General features: G+C 37.1%; 1 protein-coding gene and 1 long non-coding RNA gene across 3 annotated transcripts; both read right to left on the bottom strand.

Annotated features, from left to right (window-relative positions):
• Positions 1-648: 648 nt before the first annotated feature.
• Positions 649-17,861, bottom strand: LOC116263440 (uncharacterized). 2 transcript variants are annotated; one of them, XM_031643211.2, is made up of 7 exons: positions 17,578-17,853; positions 16,216-16,301; positions 15,466-15,612; positions 13,754-13,862; positions 11,881-12,004; positions 2,218-2,491; positions 649-1,102 (listed from the first exon to the last, which is right to left on the bottom strand). In XM_031643211.2, the coding sequence occupies exons 1-7, from the start codon at positions 17,723-17,725 to the stop codon at positions 995-997; spliced, it is 996 nt and encodes a 331-aa protein (XP_031499071.1). In that variant the 5' UTR covers positions 17,726-17,853; the 3' UTR covers positions 649-994. The 2 variants fall into 2 exon arrangements, with proteins under 2 accessions (XP_031499071.1, XP_049936250.1); XM_050080293.1 differs by lacking the exon at positions 649-1,102 and having other exon boundaries at positions 1,946-2,491; positions 17,578-17,861.
• A 2,801-nt stretch (positions 17,862-20,662) lies between these two features.
• LOC116262974 (uncharacterized) lies at positions 20,663-21,549 on the bottom strand. Its single transcript, XR_004174548.2, has 2 exons — positions 21,339-21,549; positions 20,663-21,257 (listed from the first exon to the last, which is right to left on the bottom strand). It is a non-coding gene; the product is annotated as an uncharacterized LOC116262974 (long non-coding RNA).
• Between the last annotated feature and the right edge of the window lie 2,518 nt (positions 21,550-24,067).

The raw sequence follows: 24,067 nt of genomic DNA, 5'->3' as shown, positions 1-24,067 counted from the left end.
TATGTCTGGGCATCAGGCCGGCACAACACCCAAAACCCGAGCTTGGCCCAATTAAATTATAAAATATATAATATAAAACAATACATAAATATTAAAAAATTATAATAAAAAATTATAATTATATATAAAAATATATTAAAAAACTGCTATCAGGCCCACCCGGGCCGGCCCGGTGCCCTTTTTTCCGAGCTTGAGTTGCGCCAGGTACCTGGCCGCAGCCCGACCAGGTGCCCAGCCTTAGTCACATTGTCCTTAAAGTCCCATAATAAACAGAGTTCTAAATAACAGTCACTGACAATACAATATCTATGTCATGCATGCTTCATGATGATACATCATTGATTCTTAAAGAAGCAAAACTACTTAAAACCAGAAGACGCTTCCACAGCACCTGTGAGGCTGTAATTCCATAAATCTGAATTCATGCTTTACCGATGCACATATTCATGTTCCATCTGAACACGAAGGCCACAAAAGGTCCCTCCACAACATATGTTGGGAAAAACGTGGCAGTTATTTCTGCGAATTCGAATACCATAATCACGCACCACATTCAGCTTATTTACATGTTCAATGCCCTATCCTGCCTTCGTTCCCCCTTAATTTACTACAGATAACTTAGTCCTGCACACAGATGACCAAAGGATGGATGACGGCAAACCCACATGCAAGTGAATTACACAAGTTAACTGTTTGTGATTCATATGTGGCACATTTACAAAAGACAAGCCCATTAAATATCAAACGCACGCTTATCAGACGGGAGCCACTAGATGTGACATTTTTTACATGATTGATTGACACCTTGATAGTATCATTTTAAGCTGTTTCATCAGCTATAAATGGTACCAATGCGACAGATACCATTAGTGATACAGTCACAGATATATCATGCATAAAATATTAGTGCACCTCATGGTCGATCTACAGAACTACACCAGGGTAAGACTTGATTTCCTCGACGAAGAAAGCCTCAAACTGATCATAGTAGGAATTACAGCAATCCAAGTGACTTCAACTGTTGAACATGTTCAGGAGGAAGTGTTGGGGGACACCAATCAGATCCTGTCTGTTCACTGTCTACGTCTTCCACTACATATTCCTGTAGTGCATTTAAAGTAAAAAAATATATATATATCAGAACTTCCCGGCATGCAAAACAATAAGCGCTGTAGCAGGCTCACTTAGAAAGCATAAAGATCAGGAAACCATCTGATCTTTTACATGACACTGATAATATCACTGAAGTAAAACAGAATGGCAAGAAGGTGTTTGCGCAATCACAGGGACATCATGAAGATACTTAAGAATCTGCAAAAAAAAAATTACTTTCCAAATGTAGAATTCTCCACAGTTTCTTCGTGGATCCATATCTGACATACTTGCAATCCTAACAGTGGTACATTTGTGTTACATATATTTGACCTTCGAAAAGGATGACTAACCTTTATTATGGCTATGAGGACCTATCATTATTTTCAGGTCTTAATTAATGTTGAGACAAACATCACTACTTTCATAACCCTCATACTCTTCAATTGGGGGGTGTTAATTCTCACTGTGTCATAGCATTGAAGATAATTAAACCTACAACATTTAAAAGCAAAAACATTGAAACCCACAGACTGAATATTTGATGCCTAGGTCTATGCAAGCAAGAGCATAATGCACCATAGTAGGGTGTGTTTGATTACAAAGATCTCTTTCACTTGAGGATGTGTTAACTCCATTTTTTACCACAAATTAGTCCCTCTCTCTATCTTAAACGTCAGACAAAATGTTGGACCCCAAGGGATCCAATTTTTCAGGATCTCTCTCTCTCTCTCTCTCTCTAGCACATAATATGGCAGAAGGCAACTTTCCCCTTTAAACGCGAACACAAAAAAAGAAATAATAAGTCAGCCACAGATAACTTTTTCAGACATGTAAGCACATCTTAAGGCACCATATGATTTGCTCAGATTTGCAACAACAAAAGAGTTTTACAAATTTCAGCCTTTTGAAGTAAGAGATTTTCCATTGTCAGAAGTCCTGAATAGGGATATCAAGGTCCCAAATGTTGGCCTTAGCAGTCATGGTGCAATGAAACTAACAACTGGCAGGAGGGGCACTGGAAGGAGTTGACTGAAATGAGGACTCACTGCCCATATTTCGCCTATGAATGCAATCAAACAACAAATCAAGAGACACACAGGAGCTTTGATAACCATAACTCACTTTTGTTAGCATTCTTTTGGCTAGTATATGATAGTGACGCTGCCAGATCCTCTGGCCAACCATTGTCGCAACAAGAACACTGTAGAATATGCCAATCACTGTGAATAGTCCTAAAATAATTATTCCCACAATAATCACTATGGGAAGACCAGCTTCACCAGCTCCTCCTAAGCATGTTCCACATTCACCAGCTGTACTTGCACAGCTTTCAAAGCAAGTAGCACAATCAGTCCACATGCACAGCGTACCCGGCAAATGGCAATCTGTACAAACTCTGCACAAGAAGACTTTGTTAGTCAAAGTCCTGAAACATAATAGAAACTACATCACAGGTAATACATTTTACACATCAAAGATGAAATAAAGGGTAAGAATATCACTGCAAATGTATCTAACAAAAAGATAAAGAGAGTGCCACAGGGTCGTTTGACATTCTCATTTGCTAGAAAACTAACCAAAGAACCGTTGCTTTAGTTGAACAACCTAGCCAATAAGAAGGCAAAAAGTGAAAGAGTTGAAATCTTTATAGTAGCTTATGGGAAACAGGAAGATGTTACCACACACAGGAAGATGTTACCACACATCAGCATCAAATGTAGGCAATGTCGGCAGTTGCTTGACATCCGACTTGACTAACCTTTATTTTGCATGATCTTACACAGATTTTGGTGGATGAATGAGTATTTTTTTAATCACATACACAAAATGAAAAAGAGTAACGGGTACAGGTGCCGGCACAGGTATGAGTGTGGGTACGGGTACAGACCATTTTCAAAAAACTTAGGGTGCAAGGTTACAGCCATATATATATATATCAAAAAATTAGAATTCAAACACAGAGAATAACATATTCACAAATCATGATCCAAAATAAATTTATAGATACTACACATAAGTACACAGCATGCACTTATGTGATGCACCTCCAACGATGTTGACTGAAAAACGCACAAATCAGGTTATCTCCAGCAGACCAAAAAAACACACAAATCAGGCGAAAACGGAAAATGGCTTATCTTCACTGTGTGAACCGCAAACAAAGCAGTTCAAATAGAAGGGAAAGTGGCAGAAATAAAGAAGTCGACGAAGGATGAAAATACTTGCTGCCGGTCGATGGGAAATGTTGTCGGAGGTGGAAGAAGCTTAAACGTTGGATAGAGAAAAAAATGGCCAAATCAGGCGATGGAAAAGCAGATGACGTCTGAATACCACAGCAAAGGCATCGCCCTTCACCCGAGAAGTTGCCATTCACTGGAAAACTCGTTCACGTGCCGGAAAATGATGGACGGAGGTTGCCGGAGTTGCCCTTACTGTTCACCTGAGCAGTGGGCACCACTGATCGCTGTGGGAAAAACGCAGATGCTGCGTTTTCTTTAAGTTAAAAATAAATAAATAAATAAATAATAAAAAAAGTTGAAAACATAAACCCTAACCTATGGACAATTTTGGACTCGGTTAACTTTGACCGAGTCCAAAAATTGACGGATACATACTCGGGTACGTTGACCAGACCTAGTACCCTCAATGATGTTGTAAATCAGGCCCAAGTTAGGCAAATACTTCAAGAATATCACTCTTGAATCTCTCACTAACTCAACAAGGCAATACACAAGAATCCTCTAACAAGAGGATAAGGAAAATATATTGATCTTCAGCCAAACAAGGCAAAATACTACAAGATGTGGCTTAACAAGCCATGACCTAAAAGGGGACAACAGTCCCTTATTTATAATACAAGGGAAGAAGAGAGGAGGAGGGGAAATGGCTGTTGGGCCATTTCCAACGGCTAGAATTCTAGCCGTTGGAGAGAGGGCCATAAGCTAGTTTCCCTCTTAAATAATAATAAAGGTGTAAAAAGAAATAGAAAAATACATAAAAGAAAAAGGAAAATTACAAGTATGACCTAGGTACCCTAAAATATACACATATCTATATATGTAAGACATATATTAGCACACTAATATATGTAATGTACATGCACATAGATATATATATATATATATATATAGGAATACATACATTCTAACATCCCCCCTCAAACTTACGGTGTGATAACCGAAAGTTTGCCAAGGAGAAATTGAAACCTGGCAGCAGCAAGAGCCTTGGTAAAGAAATCTCCTAGTTGATATTCAGAGGGAACATAGGAGAGATCTATGTTTTTTTGAAGGAACTCTTCACGAACATAATGACAATCCATCTCTATATGCTTTGTTCTTTCATGAAATGTGTGATTGCTAGCAATATAGATTGCACTTTTGTTGTCGCAACAAAGCTTGACAGGATTCATGATATGAATTCCCATGTCCTTCAATAAGCTTTTAAGTCACACTATCTCCATTGTTGTAGTTGCCATCGCACGATACTCAGCTTCTGTTGATGATAGTGACACCTTATTTTGTTTCTTGCATCGCCAGAAGATCAAGGAATCACCTAAAAACACACAAAAACCAGTGGTGGAGTGCCTATTGTTGGGATCTCCACCCCAATCAGCATCTGTATAAGCAACTAATTCTAATATAGAAGAGGAAGACAGAAATAGTCCTTTGTTGATAGTGTTTTTCACATAACGGACAATCCGCATTGCCGCTCCCATGTGCACTGAGGTGGGTCTTTGTTGAAATTGGCTTATCACATGCACGGCATGAGCAATGTCAGGTATGGTGATAGAGAGATAAGAGAGAGCGCCAACTATTTGCCGAAAAGGAGTGGGATTCTCCAATATCTCTCCATCATCAATTTTCATTTTTACTCCCAGTGCCTCTGGAGTATCAACAACTTTGTCATCTGCAACTAATTCACTGGCAAACTTCATTTGAGAAAGAAGATAACCCTATTTGCTATAAGCAACTTCAATTCCAAGAAAATAAGTTAGTCTTCCCAAATCAGTCATCTGAAAACATTTGTTAAGAAAATGTTTAACCTCTATAATCCTTTTATCATCACTCCCAGTAATAACCATATCATCAACATACAATAATAAAACAATTACACCTACGGAGGTAGTTTTTACAAACATGACAGTGTCAGAGTAACAAAATTGAAAACCTTGATTAAACATGACACTACTAAACTTATCAAACCAGGCCTTGGGAGCTTGTTTTAAACCATAAAGGGCTTTCTTAAGACATAAAACTTTGTTTTGAGGTACATCAAAACCAGGGGGAGCACTCATGAAAACTTCTTCCTGCAGTTGACCATTTAAGAAAGCATTTTTAACATCCATTTGAAAAATAGTCCAATGTTTAACAGAAGCAATGGCAATAAGAGTTCTAACAGAAGTCATGCGAACAACAAGAGCAAAGGTTTCTTCATAATCAATCTCATATTCTTGAGCATATCTCTTGGCAACAAGTTTGGCCTTGTATCTTTCTAAGGTTCCATCACTTCTAGTTTTGATTTTGTAAATCCATCTACAACCAATAGTCTTTTTCCCTGTTGGTAGAGGCACAATATCCCAAGCCTTGTTGCTTTCAAGAGCTTTAAGTTCAAGATTCATGGCTTCAATCCAATTGGGATCTTCCTTAGCTTCAAGGTAAGAAGATGGCTCATAAAAAGAATGATGTGTCATAAGACAAGCTCAAAATTTTGGGGAAAAAGACTCATAAGAGATAAATCTTTGAGGAGGTCTAGTGTGCCTTTGGGATCTCCTAGGGAGAGATTGATTAGTTTCTTGATTTTGGGTATCTCTTCTTCTATAAACTAAGATCTCTTTTGGAGGAATCAAATGAGTAGAATTGTTATTGTTGACTTCTTCAATTGACACTTCTACAACTTTATCGGTTTCATCATCATCAATATCATCATCATCATCAATATCATTAGTCCAAAGAAAAGTATAATCTTCTAGTTTCTTGGGTTCATCTTTGAAACCATCTTCATTTTCTAGAAAGATCACATTTCTTGAAACATAAACTTTATCTTTTTCAATATCATAACATCTATAACCCTTTTGAGTTTCGGAATACCCAATAAAAACACAAGAAATGGCTTTGGAAGAAAGCTTATCATCTTTGTCACTTAACACAAAACATTTGCATCCAAAGACTTTAAGTCTATTGTAATTAGGTTTAACATGGTGAAGTTTCTCAAAAGGAGAAACATGTTTCAAAAGTTTGGTAGGCATTCTATTAATTAAATAGGTTGAAGTCAAAACAGCCTCAGACCAAAAGTTTTTGGGAACATTTTTAGATAAAAGAAGGGCTCTAGTAGTTTCAATAATGTGCCTATGTTTACGCTCGGCCACTCCATTTTGTTGTGGAGTGTTAGGACAAGATCTTTGATGAACAATGTCTTTTTCTTTTAGAAATTGTTGAAATTCATTTGACATAAATTCTCCTCCCGAATCACTTCTAAAGACTTTGATATTTGAGCCAAATTGGGTATAGATCATGTTGTAGAAATTTTTAAAGTTTATGAAAACCTCCGATTTGTGTTTGAGAAAGTAAACCCAAGTATGTCTAGAATAATCATCAATAAAAATCACATAGTACACTAATCCTCCTTTCGACATAATAAAAATCACATAGTACACTAATCCTCCTTTCGACATAATAAGAGCGGGTCCCCACACATCCGAATGCACTAAATCAAAAGATTTTTTGGCAATAAAGTTTCTATTATCAAAAGGTAAGGCTTTCATTTTAGCCTTGATACAATCATTACAACAAAAGTTCTTTTGACAAAAATTCTCCATGAAGGGAAGATGAGACATTTTTTCTATATTGAAATGTCCAAGTCTTTGATGCCAAGTTTGAATGTCACATTCTTTGGAGATATTGCAAGATGGTCTTGAAAGATCCAAAAAGTCTATGTAGTAGAGATCTTTTGTTCTAAAACCTTCCCCAATCGTCTTCTTGGATACTTGGTCATGTATCAGACATTTGAATTGTGAGAAGATTATATCAAAACCAAGGTCGGCTATTTGAGAAACGGACAATAAATTTAAGCTTAATTTAGGAATGTGTCTTACTTGAGGACCTGAGGTACTTTTAAAGTTTTGGATCCAAAATCTAGGTCAAGATTTCCAATAAAATCAATTTCAAGAGAAGTACCATCCGCCGTTTTCACAAAGGAATAAGAATCATTTTTAGTGCATTCGGTGAGAAGGGATCCACAAGGCGTCATATGAAAAGATGCACCCGAATCAATAATCCAAGAATACTTACTTGAAGAAGTAGATGCCCCGGTAGCTCCCAAAGTGGAAGGTGTGCCTCCTCCCTTTAGAAACGGTTGAAGAGCACTTATGAGTTGATCAAGTTGGAATGAGCTTGCTTCTTTTCTTTCTTCTTGGATTGGAGCCGCAACATTGCTTCTTTTGTCAAAAGTTCTAAGTTTTGGACATCTTGACTTGGTATGTCCTTCTTCTTGACAATGATAGCAAATAACTTTTCTTCTTGCTCCTTCATTTGTACGATTGAAGTGAGGAGGTCTATAAGGTCTCAAACGGGCCCCCGGCCTAGATGTGGCAAGCACATTGTTGATTTTCTCTTTATCAAGACAAAGACGATTTTCCTCCATTTGAAGCTCCGCAATAGCCTCATTCATAGATGGTGTTTTAGAACGATGAAGTAAAGCGGTTTTGACACCATCAAATTCCGGTCTAAGACCTATGATAAACTTATAAAACTTCTCACGTTGTATTTGCTTTTCTCTAAGAATAAGATCTTGTGTCCAATGTGGTTCAAAAATACTCAATTCATCATACAATTGATTCATTTCAGCCACATAATCTTTAATGGATCTATCTCCTTGTTGAAGATTGTGAATTTTGAGTTGAACATGATGCATATAAGCAACATCTCTCATGGTATGAGTTTTCTTTAGATATTCCCAAGCTTCTAGGGCAGAATCTAATTTAGAGATTTGCCCGCTAGTAGCATTGTCAACACAAGTCAAGATCCAAGTAATAATTTTGTGATGTTTTGTGATGACCAACACTCCATTCATCCCATTTCTTGTTGTATTCAGCCATTACCTTCTCTTTTTCGGTTGCATCCAATTCCATAGCCCTTCCATCAACAACTTTCGTAAGGACTAGTTGTGGTTCAAGTTTTGTCCCATCAACTAGTCCCCAAAGGCTTTTACTACGAATAAAGTGTTCCATAGTTCTAGCCCATTGTATGTAATTTGTTGACGAGAGTTTGGGAAAAGGAAGAGAAGAGACTTTGTCATCCATGGGCATAATCAACAAGGTAGATCCACTTACAAGTTATGAAGAAGATGGCAGCCACGTGAAAAGAAGTCCACGGCAAGGATAAAAACTCAACAATAATAGAAACCAGTCACCCTTCCAACAGCCACGAGCTCACCACCAAGGGAGCTAAATTTCTTCAAGAAATCACCAAAAAGAAGCCAGCAAAAACACTCTTCTTCTTGTGTAAAACTGCAGCAAGCAATATCTCGAACACTTGGAGTGCTTCACAGCTCCAACGTAAGAATAAAAACTGAACCTTCAATCTTGAATGGCAGCAAGACAAAGAGCCAAAGACGAGACTCTGATACCATGTAAATCAGGCCCAAGTTAGGCAAATACTTCAAGAATATCACTCTTGAATCTCTCACTAACTCAACAAGGCAATACACAAGAATCCTCTAACAAGAGGATAAGGAAAATATATTGATCTTCAGCCAAACAAGGCAAAATACTACAAGATGTGGCTTAACAAGCCATGACCTAAAAGGGGACAACAGTCCCTTATTTATAATACAAGGGAAGAAGAGAGGAGGAGGGGAAATGGCTGTTGGGCCATTTCCAACGGCTAGAATTCTAGCCGTTGGAGAGAGGCCCAACAGCTAGTTCCCCTCTTAAATAATAATAAAGGTGTAAAAAGAAATAGAAAAATACATAACAAAAAAAGGAAAATTACAAGTATGACCTAGGTACCCTAAAATATATACATAATTACATATCTATATATGTAAGACATATATTAGCACACTAATATATGTAATGTACATGCACATAGATATATATATATATATATATATATATATATATAGGAATACATACATTCTAACAGATGTACCCTAGGACGTACCCAAGTCCGTACCGGTACCCATACCAGTATCATACTGGTATGGTACGGAGTGGTACCCGTGCTACATAGAGTATTGGGAACATGAGAAAAAAAAATGTACAAGAGAAATAATTTCTCCATCACTTAAACAAAAAAAATCAGTAATTGGAAGACTAATAATAAAGACGAAATCCTAAATGATTTTTAAAAAATGCTAAAAGCCTAAACTGATCTACATTACAGCTGGAGATCATCAAGCCCGAACAATTAAATCAGGTTTTAGCATATGCCTAATAGTTTATGCGGCATCAATCAATGAAACACATGATCATTAATTGGAAGATGGTTTTTCAATACATATTTCTAGAGAATACTACCATATGTCCAAGAGTTGTGCAAGACATATGTTAAGCAATACAAGATCAATAATAATCACATAATTTTTCAATACGTACTCTTGTTTGAGATATTAAAAATGGACAAAAGATAGAAGTATATCCTAATTTCAAGCTCGTTAAATGTGTCATACAGGAGTTTCATAAATATGTATCTGACAAACATTTTCAAAGATAACAAAAATAGCAATCTACCAACAGTGCATAAGATAATTTCTTAGATACACAATACAAGATTGACAATAACTGCACCTTTAGATTACAGGGGAGAGAGAGAAAGAGAGATCTAGAACCATATCACAAGTATCTGCATAGTCATGATTCGTGTGAAAGGAAACAAAGTTTTTCAGATTAAGAGAAACATCTTTAAATATTGCTTATTAATAATTTCTAATGCTTATTCTGTATTTTATTTAAAAAATTCGTAGCCTTTGTCAGTTCACTGTGGTGTGCATTTTGACAATTATCACATAGACATAGAGAAAGGTCTGTAGTCCCTCGACCATATAAACTTTCCATTCCAGCATTAAAACCAATTAACTGCCTCCATGTATTCTTAGCAACTAAAGCTTGCAAAACATTAAATTGTCATGCCTTCCAGTGGTGCTATGTCACATGGGTACTGGCATGGCTGTGGTACAGATATGGGTGTGACACAGGTACGGCAGTGCAAGTGTGGACACAGAAATTTTATAAATGTAGGATGGGGGTACAGAAGGGTATCAAGCCAAATTTATTATCATATTTTAGAGTTTTTAAAAATTTGTCAAGTTTTGCTAGCATTTCTTTTCAAGTTTTAAAAAATTATAAGTATTTATTTATAACATAGATGATAATCAACAGTTAAATCTTTTCTTTTTTTTAAAAAAAAAAGAAAAACTACTTTAAAAGGGGGCAACAACCACAACCAAAAGGGAAGAAACTCTCTCTCTCTCTCTCTCTCTCTCTCTCTCTCTCACACACACACACACACACACATGTTCATTCCCCTCTCTCTCCTGCATGTTCCCACCAATCTCTCTTTATTTTTCTCTCTCTTGCCTGCATAGCCACAAATACCATTCTCAGGTTTTTATTGGCAAGGTTCTTCTCATGTATTTTTCGGCAAAGTTTATTTTCAGGAAAATCTGGAAGAGTTCTTTTAAATAAAAAAAGATCAAAATGTTAGGTAAATATATAATAAATGAGAAAATAATAAGAAAACTTAAAAAACATGTAGTTAAAATGATAAAAATTATAAAGAACTCTCTCTCTCTCTCTCTCGTGCTCATTCCCCTCTCTCTCTTGCACATTCCCACCAATCTCTCTTTTTTTTTTCTCTCTCCTGCCTGCATAGCCACAATATTGTTCTCAGGCTTTTATCAACGATGTTTTTGCATGTGTTCTTCTGCAAAGTTTATTTTCAGGAAAATCTCGGAACTTTTTAAATAAAAAAATCAAAAAGTTAGGTAAAAATACAATAAATGAAAAACTAATAAAAATACTATCTAGTTAAAATGATAAAAATGACAAAGTAATAAGCAGTTTATTGCATCTAGGAGGTCACATTAAATACCTAAAACAAGAGGAAATAAAACAATAAAACAGTAAAACAAAAATTGCAAAAAATGGAAATAGAAAATGAAATAAATGAAAAAAATAGTGAAAAAATCGGGACAAAATCATGATAAATTGATTTTTTATTTTTTTTCAAAATATCATGATTTTTTCCATTTTCTTCATTTTCATGATATTTTCGAAAATATCATGATGTTTGTGGATATGCCTGCCTGAAAACCCTCTGTCTCTGTCTCTCTCTCTCTTGTTTGCTTTCAGATTTAGACACAGGGAACTGCATCTATTTTTTTCTTTCTAGGAAACCCTGTCAGCTTTTTAACTTTTCTTTACATTTCCAAAGGAAACTAATGTTGCACGGCCATACTCAAATGGTATGCTGTACCCACACCAGTGTACCCATGCATCGATGTAGGTACGGGGCCAATATGGCGTACCCCTGTGACATAGGTGGCAAGGTGACCATGGCAAGCCTCCAACATAGGTTGAGCCAGCATATGTCTCTATTTAGAAAATAATGAGAACCCAATCAACTTTTTACACGTTGAAGTAAAAGAATTTTAAAAAAGCCAATGTGGCCAATTCACCTCTTGATGTCAACAAATCCACACACAGGTCAAGAACTGATTGCAAGTAGACTTGCCAAATATTTTAGTACCAATATCTCAACCAAAACTGTAACAGAGAAAGACAATTACCCAGGATGGCAGCAACAGAGGCACAATTCCCTACATGGTTGGGCAAGATCATTGCGTACACGTCGGTCATAACAAGTTATGAAGCAGCCAGACAACCCCAACAATGCAAAAAACAATAATGCACCTACATAAATTAATGTCAGGTTACAAATAATATCTAATGTAAAAGCTGAAACAAACCTATTCAAACATTGATCCATAAAAAGGCATTCAGCTTGTAAGACAAACTTCACATCGTCATGTGCAATTCAGGAACTATTCATGAAACAGACAGTATATTGTACATTCACAGCCAGAGTTTATCCAATTAGAACATGGACTACCTTTACAAGCATTAAAAAGGAAAAAATACAGGAGGGGAAAATGCAAAGTGCAAGATAACTGAACTAGTACACTTGGATAGAAAGAACAATGCATCAAAACAACAAACCAAAAAATGAATTGCAGAAAAAATGATCTGTAGAAAGAAAATGTTAAACACCATCAGTTGCTATTACTGAACCATTTAAGTAGTAATTAGAAATTAGAATGGGGAGGAAAAAAGGAAATTCATCCTTCTCCAGCTACAGGAATCCAGGCCAAAGGTCATAGTGCTCCATTAGTGGTGTGCTAAATGCTCTAATGTATACAAACATTTTCATGATATTCTCATGTACATAAACTAGTTTTTTCTTTTTTCAAATGGCTGGCAGTTGAGCCAGGCATGGATTCATGAGTCCAAGAATAACCGGGGCCAGACCCAGCTTTCTTATCTTATTGGGCTGGGGTACAAGCAGTGTTTAAGGGCATCGGGCCTACCAGGCCTTTATGAATCAGGCACCGAGCTGTGACCCAGCGCAGCCCTACTTCCAACACTAAAGTCAACAGTTGATATTCTTCAAATAACCTGAGGAGTCAGCTAATGTCCCTTATGTGCTGAGAAACAACTAGAACAAAGACAGCAATATTGATGAGTGGAGGGGAATGAAAAGCCCTGTGTTGCCACTAAATTGTTGGCTCCTCCTTTCCTTCAATAAAGGAGACTTACACAGGAGAGGGAAACACCCACCAGTGTAGCTCCAGTATCTGATGTTGACTTCCTCCCTAAAGGGGTCCCCAATGTTTCTTAGGACACTAGATTGAAACAAAGAATTTATTTCTATCATTTAAGGACAAACACATTTCATATTGTGTTTAATTTGCAGAGTTGCGCATGCAGTGTTATAATGTATGTGCGATAGTGTAATGCATTATGACATATAATTCTCTTTGAGTTCTGTCATCCAAGGAAGGATATGTTCTTTATGGCATTTCATTTGAAGAGTCATGCATGCAATACTATGTAGAATTATAAGCTACATGTTATCCATTTCCAAACCACAATTATGTTTTTCTCATGTTGTATAAATTGTCAAGCAGGGTTATGATCAATGTGTCAGAAAAAACTAGCAGAAGACTAGAAAGAACACATTATAAGGTCCATCTAATAATCAAGATAACAATAAACAAAAAATAAGTTAGGAAACGATGCTAGCACTTTTCAGATTTTCTAGAACATCCTGAAAATCACAGAAGATCTAAAATTAGTCAAGAAAAAATATAGAGAACTATCACAAATCAAATACTTCAGACCTATCCCCATGCGTGCTATTGTTTATAAAGTAGCTGACTAGCTGCTAAGATTGCCATGGTAAGTCTGAAACTGGTGAGAAAGGAGATTTGAAATAATATTCATAAGATACACACAAAAAAATGTCAAAAACGCTTAAAAACAAGATTTGCCATATTATCCAGATTATATTCTCAAAGGATACATAATGCATCTGGCTTCTTTTTCTGTTGTTGGTGAACTATAACATCACATAGTCTCTGTCAAGAAACTTTTGAGAATTACCACATATGTAATAGAAGCTGATTCTGCTATCAAAATGCCAGGTCAACCGCAGCCATTCATGCTCATGGCTATCAACAAAATATACAAAATATGATAAGGAAGCGATTACCTACATAAAGACAAGAATGTGTCAACTGCTTTGTCTACAACTTTAGCGAAAGAAAAAAGCACTTCTTCAAAATAGCAGGAAAAAGAAGATGCTAAACCATTGTACTTAGGCTCTATCAACTGTTTACCCATTTGACACTTTTGAAGAATAATACAGCAAGCAGATTCTCAACTTCTTTAGTTTTTTGAGCAATAGTTGCATCCTTATCAAACAAGTACCCACCGATCATGCATTTAACAGAATCCTCCAAATATGGGCACAGAAATATCAGATTATCACTTGGAAAAGTGTCCACAGCAGTGTTGTACGTATCGTACGATACAGGGCCATATCGTATAATACGTATCGTATCGTTTTCAAAATACGATATGATACACCCCCTTTATCGTAAATAAGGATGTATCGTGCCTGTATCGTACGATACGTACGATTACAGGCCCCCGTATCGTACAATACGGTGCGATACAGACTGATTTCAAAACAGGGGGGCTCGAATCCCCCTTTTCAAGTTTTCTTTATAAAAACCCGCCCCTTCTTCATTTCTAACCTAGAGATTGTGCCACCGTAGAGGGAAATCATCGATTTCCATCGTTAAATCATCGATTTTCAAATTGAAACCATCAAGCGTGGGTGGCTGATTCCCGTTGGGAGAAAAGGGATTTTTTTAAATCGTAAAGATGAAGATGAAGAAGAAGATGGAGATGAGGATGAGAATGAATATCATGAAGATTATGAATGAAAGTCGAAAGTGCTTTCAATTTATATGTATTGACATTAAACATTTTCACAATTTCATTAACATCTTGTGATGTAATACATAACATCTAAAACTTGTTTTTTGATGTGGCATCTCATAGACCTATGGACCTTATGACTTATGAATCTATGGTTATGAAATTATGATATACGTTATATAATTGTTGACTTGTTGTGTTTTCTAGATTGATATTGTTATGAATTTTGATGATTACGAATGATGAACCGTAACTTTATAGCAATAATAAGTCTATCATTCTGTAAAACATGTTTTTTATGAAGAACATATTATTCTTGATTTTTACTGATTTTTTATGAATTTTTCGAATTTTTTTCCTATTTTTTATGATTTATTAAAAAAAACGATACGGTTACGATACGTTACGATATTTTACGATACGGCGTATCTTAAAGCCAGACCGATACGACTTATGATACGCTTTTTACAACATTGGTCCACAAACCATCTTATCCTACTTCCCTGTTACAGAAATGGTCCAACTCGATCTCTACCCTTTTCTCCCATTCTTCTTCTCCATATATTGTTTATGATCTCAAACAATTTCCTGGGCATCCCCTAAATTTGGAATCAATTTTCTTCCAGTTCTAAGCAAGAGGGACTATACTCGTGGTTAGGATAAATGAATCATTAAAGAAAGAAGCAGCCCCATTATCTCATTCTTGAAGTTGTCTTATTTGATCAAATTTAAACATGAGTTCAACATGGATGGTGTTTGTCAAAATAAATGAAATGAGAGGGATCACCTAAATGGAGGCATTTTTTTATTAATTTTAAGCTGAAATATAATGGAACAAACACTAAGTAGTTGAATCAATGAAAACTCACAATTTGAACAGCAACAAAGATAAATAATATATCTCTGGTAACAAAGAAACGAAACTTCAAGGTTCGCCATTTCCTATCTGCAGGAACATGCACTCTCAAGTGATAAGGAGCCTTGCACGTTGTACAATGAGCAAAGGCAAATCCTTCCTGCAGTAGAAGAAATAGAAGAGAGCCACCTCAGCAATGAAGAAAGAGAAAGGCAACCATAAGAGGAAAACAGATGCTTATGACAAGAGTGATGACATTACTTGGACCATAAGCATATATGGCTGTGCAATGCACACATACATGGAAGAGCCAGTGACCTTAAAAGTCATAACACATGAAATTTTAACTTTGGAGACCGCCTTTTTGTTTTATACTTTTTTATCAATGAAAAAGCTGCATGTATATTAAATTTTTAACTCTTATAGTTATAACAACCACTCGACATTAAGAAATCTAATGCTTGTTATCAGCAAGTATGAGCCCTAGGAGTATCATTTAGATACTAAAAAACACACGTATGACTTGAAAATGTTACTTTGACGTTATGAAATGATTACTAGTTTGAGGCATTGTTAATGTTTCTTGGTTTTCTAACTATAGTTTGCAGCAACAATTTATACCCATGAAGAACACCAAAAGCTTTGAATTCATGTCCAAGTGGCAAAGCTTAGAAGGAAAATTCAACACTACATTCTAGTTTAGTTCATTTAGCAGAAAAAACTAATGGAGGCACAAGCTAAAGGTGCAGAGGTCTACAGATACCCTTATAGCTCGCCAATGATCCAGGCATTCACGATGAACATATTTTGAAGTACCTTTGCATTTACAAGGAGCAATAAAATCACGACCTGAAACAAGAAGACTGGTTAAGCATAATTACAACTAGTTCCATAATACCATGCATTGAAAGTAAAGTTCAGTTAATACAAATACACGTATTATAAGCAAAAAGAAGAGCCCTATAGTATGTATGAGTTAATTTTACATGTATCTCAAAGTAAATTCTTGGATCTGGCATTGATCATAGAAAAACTAGCATAAAAAGAACTAAAACAAATCGCCAATACTTTTTCTTATGCCGACTAGTAATATTTTCTGTTGGAAACCTGAGACAAAGGGGGGATATCATGATAAGATCATGAAGGATTTAAAAATATATAAAGTCCGTCCAAACATAAAATCTTACGCAAATAAATGGATTTAAAAATAGAAGATAAACATCAAAAATTTGAATAACTTATAATACCAAATAAAATATAAACAAATTTTCTGCAAACCAGTAATTTATAACAAGAGATAAATGTCTTGAGGTTGTCAAGATAAGTCCTAATGAACTATTTTTAGGAATTTTTAACTGTTTGAGGAGAGAACTACATGGCTTCACGCTGTTAAGACTCCCATAGCTTTAGCAGATATTGGATAGACAATTATCAAGAAAAAGATTAGTATAGTTTAGCAAAATATATTAGAATTACTGGTACTCCTTTGGCTTTAAGCAGTCTCAGTTCGAGATTGATACCTGATCCTTTATAAAGCAAAGTACATGCAATCTAGGTTTTGCTTTTAAGGTTCGTGAGAATAGGACAGATTACAGAACAAACTGCAAGAATCTTCTTTGCGCAATCATATAAGATCTTCGTACGCATCTACTTTATATAGTTAAACAGAATCCTAGAATGTTGTCATTTATAATTCGGAATAAGAGAAATTCTAGATGGAAACAGCGAGCTTGGCAACAACAAAGCGAATTTCCAAGCAAGGAGACAACAACTACTATTAATCAAGAGACAAATCTTGGAGGGCCAATGAGGAAGCATCTTCTCCAACCATGTACTGCAAGTCCCATGAACTGAAGAAATCGTGACAGCTTATCAAAACCATCCCACGATTAAAAGGTGAATTCGAACAATAAATAGCAGAAACCAGATGAATAGTCAACAGACCAATAAACTGCCAAGAAAGATCGGCAAAATACTTTACCATGCAGATATCTCCAGTCCACACATTTCAACCAATTCAAGATTCCAATTTGTGGCGAAGACGGAAAAATTTGGAAAAAGGCGGCGAAATCAACTAGATGATTTCACGAAGAAGGGGTAATTCAGGGTTTGTGTTGAACCTTACCGTCAGTTTCGAGGCATATTCTGCATTGGATCTGTTCCCCAGGCCCAGCTTCAAGATCGATAGTGTCTCGGTCCATCACGGGGCCGGAAGACGAGGCGGTGCCCGGAGGCACGATCAGAGGAGCGGAGCTTGGAAGATCGTCAGCCATTGCTTCCCCTTAATGCCCCTCCCGCACTACAGAACAACCGCTACCGTCGGACATTTCAGAAATCGCGCGCCTGCCCGACCCTTGAGAATTTTCTTATTCCGCTCGCTGGGCATCGGGCCGGTTCGAGGGTCGATAAAAGCCGACCCAAAAATGTTACGGGGTAGTCCAAGCCAGTTGGAGCTGAGCCCAATAGTAGTCAACTTATAGAGGATCTAATTTGTTCAACTTCATTTTAAATTCCTAATATTTTTTTAATATCTCGAAAACTCTCAATGATGCATTAAGAGCTTTTAAAAAAAGGATTCAGCAATATGTCAAGGGAATCGGTTGTGAGTGTCATGGTGAGGAATATATATATATATATATATATATATATATATATATATATATATATAGAGAGAGAGAGAGAGAGAGAGAGAGAGAGAGAGAAAGAAAGAACGAAAAATGCAAACAGATGGAGTTTAAACGTATATATTGGGTCAAGTCGATCTCCCAATACCCGACTTGGGCTAGTTCCACCATACGAGTTTCTTTTATCGAGTCAGCCTGAAAGTCAAATAAACTCATCATGAGTTGGGCACCCAATTACCCATCAGATATGGGCCCCTAATCTCACCCTTAGTTTTCTGTTAAACTTGTGTTTTCCACTCGTTATATGTAATGTTAGTATCTGGTTTAAGTCCAAACTTTTTACCTTTTTCATTAAATTTAATATCATATTCTGGTTAAGTCCAAAGTTTTAACTTGTTCCCTAAGATGGCCTCCCTCGGTTCACTGTGACATATATTGATTAAAAAATTTTCCTTCCCCTTGGGCCTTGATTAATTGTAAATTCAGAAGTTTTTTATTTTTAAATTTCTCTAGATTGAAATTCTGGAGAACACGGTTTGATCTTTTTTCTTTGATTGGGACATAGTTTTGAATTTCTTGATGCAAATTGCATGGCAATTTTAATATCCTGAACCTTTTCATGTTGTACATAACAATCAAAAGGACAAACCCTGCGTTGCAACGAGAATCAGCAGCGAAAAACTTACCCTAGTAACCTGCAATACCAATCGAAGGACTGGATGGGACTGGATCAAGAATATGTTCAGCTTCAGTTTTTTTTTTTTTTTTTTTTTTTTTTACAACTATAAGCAGCATACAAATTTTTACTCCATAATCCCATTATCTGTAATGTTATAACATTTCAATGAGGAAAAAGTAGTTAAGTAGTATAAAATATCAATCCAAGTACTAGAAGGGGCTGCATCAAGAACATCATATTTAGTTTTAGTTGACTATTTGCAACTATCACTACGCGAAAGGTGGGTTTGGATGGCACTTTGCTACCAGCACTTGGAACACCACGTGTCGGGGCCTGCCATCCACACTTAATAACCGTTAATCTTTTTTCATTGAGCTTGGACATTCATGGAGGGGGTTGGAGATTTTCAAGATGAGAGATATGGGTATGGCGCCACTCCTAATTATCTTACAATTTGTGGGAGAGAGAGATTTACGAGGAGGAGGAGTTCGGGCTTCTGCTATTGCAAATTTACCTCTCTCAATGTGTCCAAATATGCTTCTCTTTTACAATTGAAGCGACTATAAAGAGATGAATTGCTCCCTTCCCACACAAGCGCCAAGCGCCTTGAAAGTTGTCTGTGCCTGTGGTCTCTCTCGATCATCTAGCAATAGAGGCAGTGAGATGTGGGATGGCCACTTCGCCCCCTCTTGGCAAACTTCCTTCTCCCTTGCTCACATCATGACTCTCTCACCGTTCCTTCCTCCCTGATCCGGGTAAACATCACAAGTCCTTTTTACAAATTTTTCATGAGAGGGATCAAATTAAAGTTTTCAAATTTTGATAAGGGCTGAAATATCTTTTTTAAAAATTTTTTTATATAGAACAAGAAAAATAATTCTAAATTTTACATGTACATTTAAAAAAAAAATTGAGGGAGAGAGGCCCCGCCCTTGTGGGCCCCCCTCGGCCCTTTGACTAGTCCCTCCTCCTCCGCTCTAATGACCGGCGGCTCCCCTGCGCCCAAAATCTCTCAGAGATCATGGACACTCAACGTCCCCCTAATGGTCATGGAGAGGCACGATCAGTAACTACTCTTGCACTCACATCCCTTGGTGATCATGGAGAGGCATCGTTAGCTTTCGTTGGGCTTATTTGGAGGAGGATCGATCGGTCGCTTCTCCATACCCATGTGATCGATGACTGTTCTAGTGCTTGGTTCGCTGTTGTTGTAGTCATTCAGAGGATATGACAAACTAGGATGGGACATCGGGCACAGCCCAAAAAAAATAGCCAAATGTAAGCTCGTTAACGCCATCGGGCCAACTCAAGGCCCAGCCCATTCCTAACGGGTCGGGCTGAACCTTTGAAATATCAGGCCTCTGGCTTTAGTTTATGCCCGAGGCCGGGCCCGGCCTGATTATTGACAGGCCAATAATCAGGCCGGTCCGGTTTTCTGGGCCGGGCCTGCTTTTTAGGGCTAGGGCTGGGCCAGAGGGAGGTTCAACAAGAATTGTCTGCATCTGAAAATGTCAGTTTCTTTATTGTGCAAGTGGAAAAGTTTAAACAGACAGATAAGTCATCTAATATATAATGAGCCAAACTTGTGCTGATCTTACTATATGTGTTCAAATCAAGAGCCTTAAACTGCAGTTTTAATCTCCAATATACATGAATTGATAAAATACTTTTGCTTATAATTTTCAATGTTAGAATTTTTTCTTTCTGCACAAGAGAATGCATACTCCATGAGAAATTTTTTTAGTAAATACCAGCTTTTTGCATCTACTTTGTGTACTTAGATGTTAGTATGAAAAAAATGAAAGTTGCAATGACATTGTGTTAGTATGAATAGATAGCTGAGACGATCAATGAACCAATTAATAAATGAACCAAAAAAAAAAATGAAGAATGTAAGAGGAACAGAATTAGCAGAAGAAAACATTGTGGTCTAATTGATTATTAGGTCATGGTTAACCAACTAAAGTAACACATCTTGAAAACATCTAAAAGAAAAAACAAAGCACACCAAATTATAGCATTACACATAAAATTTACAGCAGACGATTGAACTTGGTCCTCCACTTCCAGCTTCAACTATGGATAGGAATTCTGTGTGCAGAAACAGAGCACTTTGTTTCGATCAATGGTCTTTCATTCAGGTGCCCATCTGTTTCTCCTAGTCGGTAACAACTGATTAGTTTGAAATCTCAAGCCATAGTCAGATTTTTCTCTTGCCATCACCTCTTGTAAGATATCGATGACAAAGTCTAGGAAAACCTTTGTTTTAGTAGAAGGGGCAGTCTTCTTCAGCCAATGCCCCCTGCCATGGCTCTATGAACCAAATGGGTGGTCTTCATCTCTCTTTCTCCCAGTTGAGCAAATGGGCGGTCTTCATCTCTCTTTCTCCCAGTTGAGCAAATGGGCGGTCTTCTTCTCTCTTTTCTTTTGACCGCTGCTAGACAGAGAGAGATCAGAGATGTAGAGAGAGGGGCCGGCGGTCCTCAATCCAGAGAGAGATACCTGCAACTAATATGCACTTTGTGAGAGAGAGAAAGAGAGAGAGATAGAACAAGGAACTTGCGGTTGAAAACCCAACCCAACCTTGGATGGGGCAAATTGATCCGCTTGACAGCAGCGGCGGTGATGGTGCGGTGGTGATGGCAAGGCGGCGGTTGGCAGTCACAAAGCCGATGGGCGATGGGGAGGACCAAAGGAGGCAGTCACACACTCGCAGTCTCGCAAAGCCGCAGAGGAGAACGACGGTCGACGGGGAGAAGGAAATACTGATGCTGAAAGTTGAAACAATGACAATGAAACCCTGACCTAAATTACTTTTTTTGAAAAAAAAATTATTCTTTTTAACGCCGGGCTTCTCGGGCCCTCGACGGTTATCGGGCCGGGCTGGGCCCAATAAAACGAGCCCGTTAACCAATTTTTTGTACCTAGGCTTGGGCCCGAGTCAAGCCATATTGGGTACCCGACGGCGGCCTGGCCTGGCCCGGAGCTTAGGCTTAGGACGAACTATGGCATTGAGTGAAATTAAGTTCTATCCAGTGAGATTTTGATGCAGCAATAGGGAGGATCTTCTCTTTCAAATGTTGACCCAACAATCATTCAATCAAAAATTCAAAAATCAGTTTGTAATAAAAAAAGGACAAAGTATAATCAAGACAAAGGAAATAGCCCTAATCTCCCATCCATTGGAAGTTTTCTCTCCCTAAAAGAACTAAAAAAAAGAAATCTAACATCGCACAGGTAATTATAGCTCAAATTAACTAGAGAATGGGAAGTGAATCAAAATAAAAAAATAAAGGATCCAAATGCTCTAGAAACATCCAAAGTAAGCCTGAGAAGGGTTGAACCTACACCGCCTTTGTCTCTTCATTGTATTCACGAACCTCATCACATGCACTTCCTCTAGTTTGGAGCTTCGACCTGTGCGTGGATGTTCGTTGAAGCTCTCCACCGACACACTCGTTGGAGATAGATCCCTAGATGCATCAAGTGAGTCCATATCTACTGGGTCCCTTTGGTTCTACCCTAGCTGGAAAGAATTTAGCTTCGATGAATTTGAGCTCTCATGATACACTAACAAATCAAAAGCATTAAAGATGAGCGATATGTTCCAATCACTTGGCGATTCAATTTAATATGCATTGTCATCAAACTTTTGGAGGACTTTAAATGTTCTGTGGATACTCAACTTATGGTATGTTCCAATAGGAAAACGTTTGAGGCGTAAATAAACCATGAGGAAATCGCCAACATCAAAACTCAGAAGACAACGTGATTGGTATCGACGAGTCAAGTAAACATTGTAGCTTTCCTCTAAGGTTTGTTTCACTTTGAGCATGAATTTCCTACATATATTCAACAATAGAGCTGACGGCAACTGGTGGCTAACTAATCTTAGGGGTAAGAGCAAGATCAACAACATGCACAAGAGTCCTACCATAGACAATTTGAAAAGGAGTTATATTACTTGTCCTATTAATAGAATTATTATAGGCAAACTCAGCCTATGGCAACATAACATCGCACGTCTTGACATGATTTCTGATAAGGCAATGCAAACGATTCCCCAAACTGTGATTAGCCACCTTGGTTTACCCATCTGTCTGGGGATGGTAGGTGCTTAACTGCAACTTTGATTTCAATAAAGCCCACAAAGATCGACAAAAATGTTCTAAGACACGTGTATCCCTATTTGAAATGATAGATCGGAAAAGACTATGGAATGAGTGAAACATCAGTTGTACATTTGCAGGAGATGAAAAGTGCCATTTGGAAAAACGATTGACACTACAAGGATGGAATCAAACCCCATAATATTACTGGGTAAGCTTATCATGAAATCTATAGGCACATGCTCTCATGGGTGATCGGGGGCAGCAAGTGAATATACAGTCCAACATTCTATTTTTACCTCTTAGAAGTCTGACACACACAATAACTCTTGACAAAAAAAGATACATCACGATACATTTTCGATCATAAATATCGTTCAGACATTAATGCACACTTTTTATCATGTCCAAATAAACCATTGGAATGTAACTCAAGTATAAAAAAGAGCTAAAGGAAAGCATTATGAATACACAACCTATTTCTACAAAAGAAATAACCATCATGAATGAAAATTTGAAAATCACTCTGCATGGTTTAGAAAAACAATATTCTCAAAAGTTTTTGAAAACTAAGTTCATAGAGTACAAATCTTTGCAAACTTCAAATCCCACAACCTGGTGGATATGGCACTAAGAACATAAGCCTTGTGACTAAGTACATCAGCTACCTTGTTTAAAGCTCCTTCCTACTACTAAATCAAAAAATAGAATTCTTACAAAAAGGCAATCTATTTGGCATGATGGGCACCAACCTTTTTTTGACCATTTAAAACTCGTAATGTCTCATGATCAATATAAAGAACAAACTTTTATAAACAGATAATATTTCTAATATTGAAGAGTTTGGGCAACAACATAAAACTCAAGGTCATAAGTAGGTAACTGCACTTAGTTGTCGATGGCTTTACCACTAAAGAAAGTAATAGGCCGGTGGTTTCGGCACAAAACTACCCCCTATGCATACATTTGAGACAACACACTCAACTTCAAAGACTTGGAAAAAATCAAAAAGTGCCAAAATTGGGGCTTATGGCATTTTATCTTTGATAGTATTAAACGCTTGATTCACCTCAAATGTCTAGATAAACTTATTACTCTTGAGACACTCCATAATGAGTTTCATAATAGTTTAATTTTCTACTCTCTTGAACCCATATTCTGTCTTTTTTTTTATTCAAACCCATCTTCTGCTATTTTGCAGTA

The sequence above is a fragment of the Nymphaea colorata genome, chromosome 10 (genome assembly GCF_008831285.2).
Source record: "Nymphaea colorata isolate Beijing-Zhang1983 chromosome 10, ASM883128v2, whole genome shotgun sequence".
In the NCBI taxonomy this organism is placed as follows: Eukaryota; Viridiplantae; Streptophyta; class Magnoliopsida; order Nymphaeales; family Nymphaeaceae; genus Nymphaea; species Nymphaea colorata.
Note: the sequence above shows the minus strand (reverse complement) of the source record. Positions and strands in the feature narration are given on the sequence as shown.

What these genes read in the sequence shown, in the direction of transcription:
- LOC116263440 (XM_050080293.1), bottom strand. Translation starts at nt 17,725, where the DNA reads ATGGCTGACGATCTTCCAAGCTCCGCTCCTCTGATCGTGCCTCCGGGC. An exon ending in ATCATTGGCGAGCTATAAGG is followed by an intron (nt 15,613 to 16,215) that starts GTATCTGTAGAC and finishes CTTCTACTGCAG; the next exon opens with GAAGGATTTGCCTTTGCTCA. An exon ending in CAGCTTCTATTACATATGTG is followed by an intron (nt 12,005 to 13,753) that starts GTAATTCTCAAA and finishes TAATTTATGTAG; the next exon opens with GTGCATTATTGTTTTTTGCA.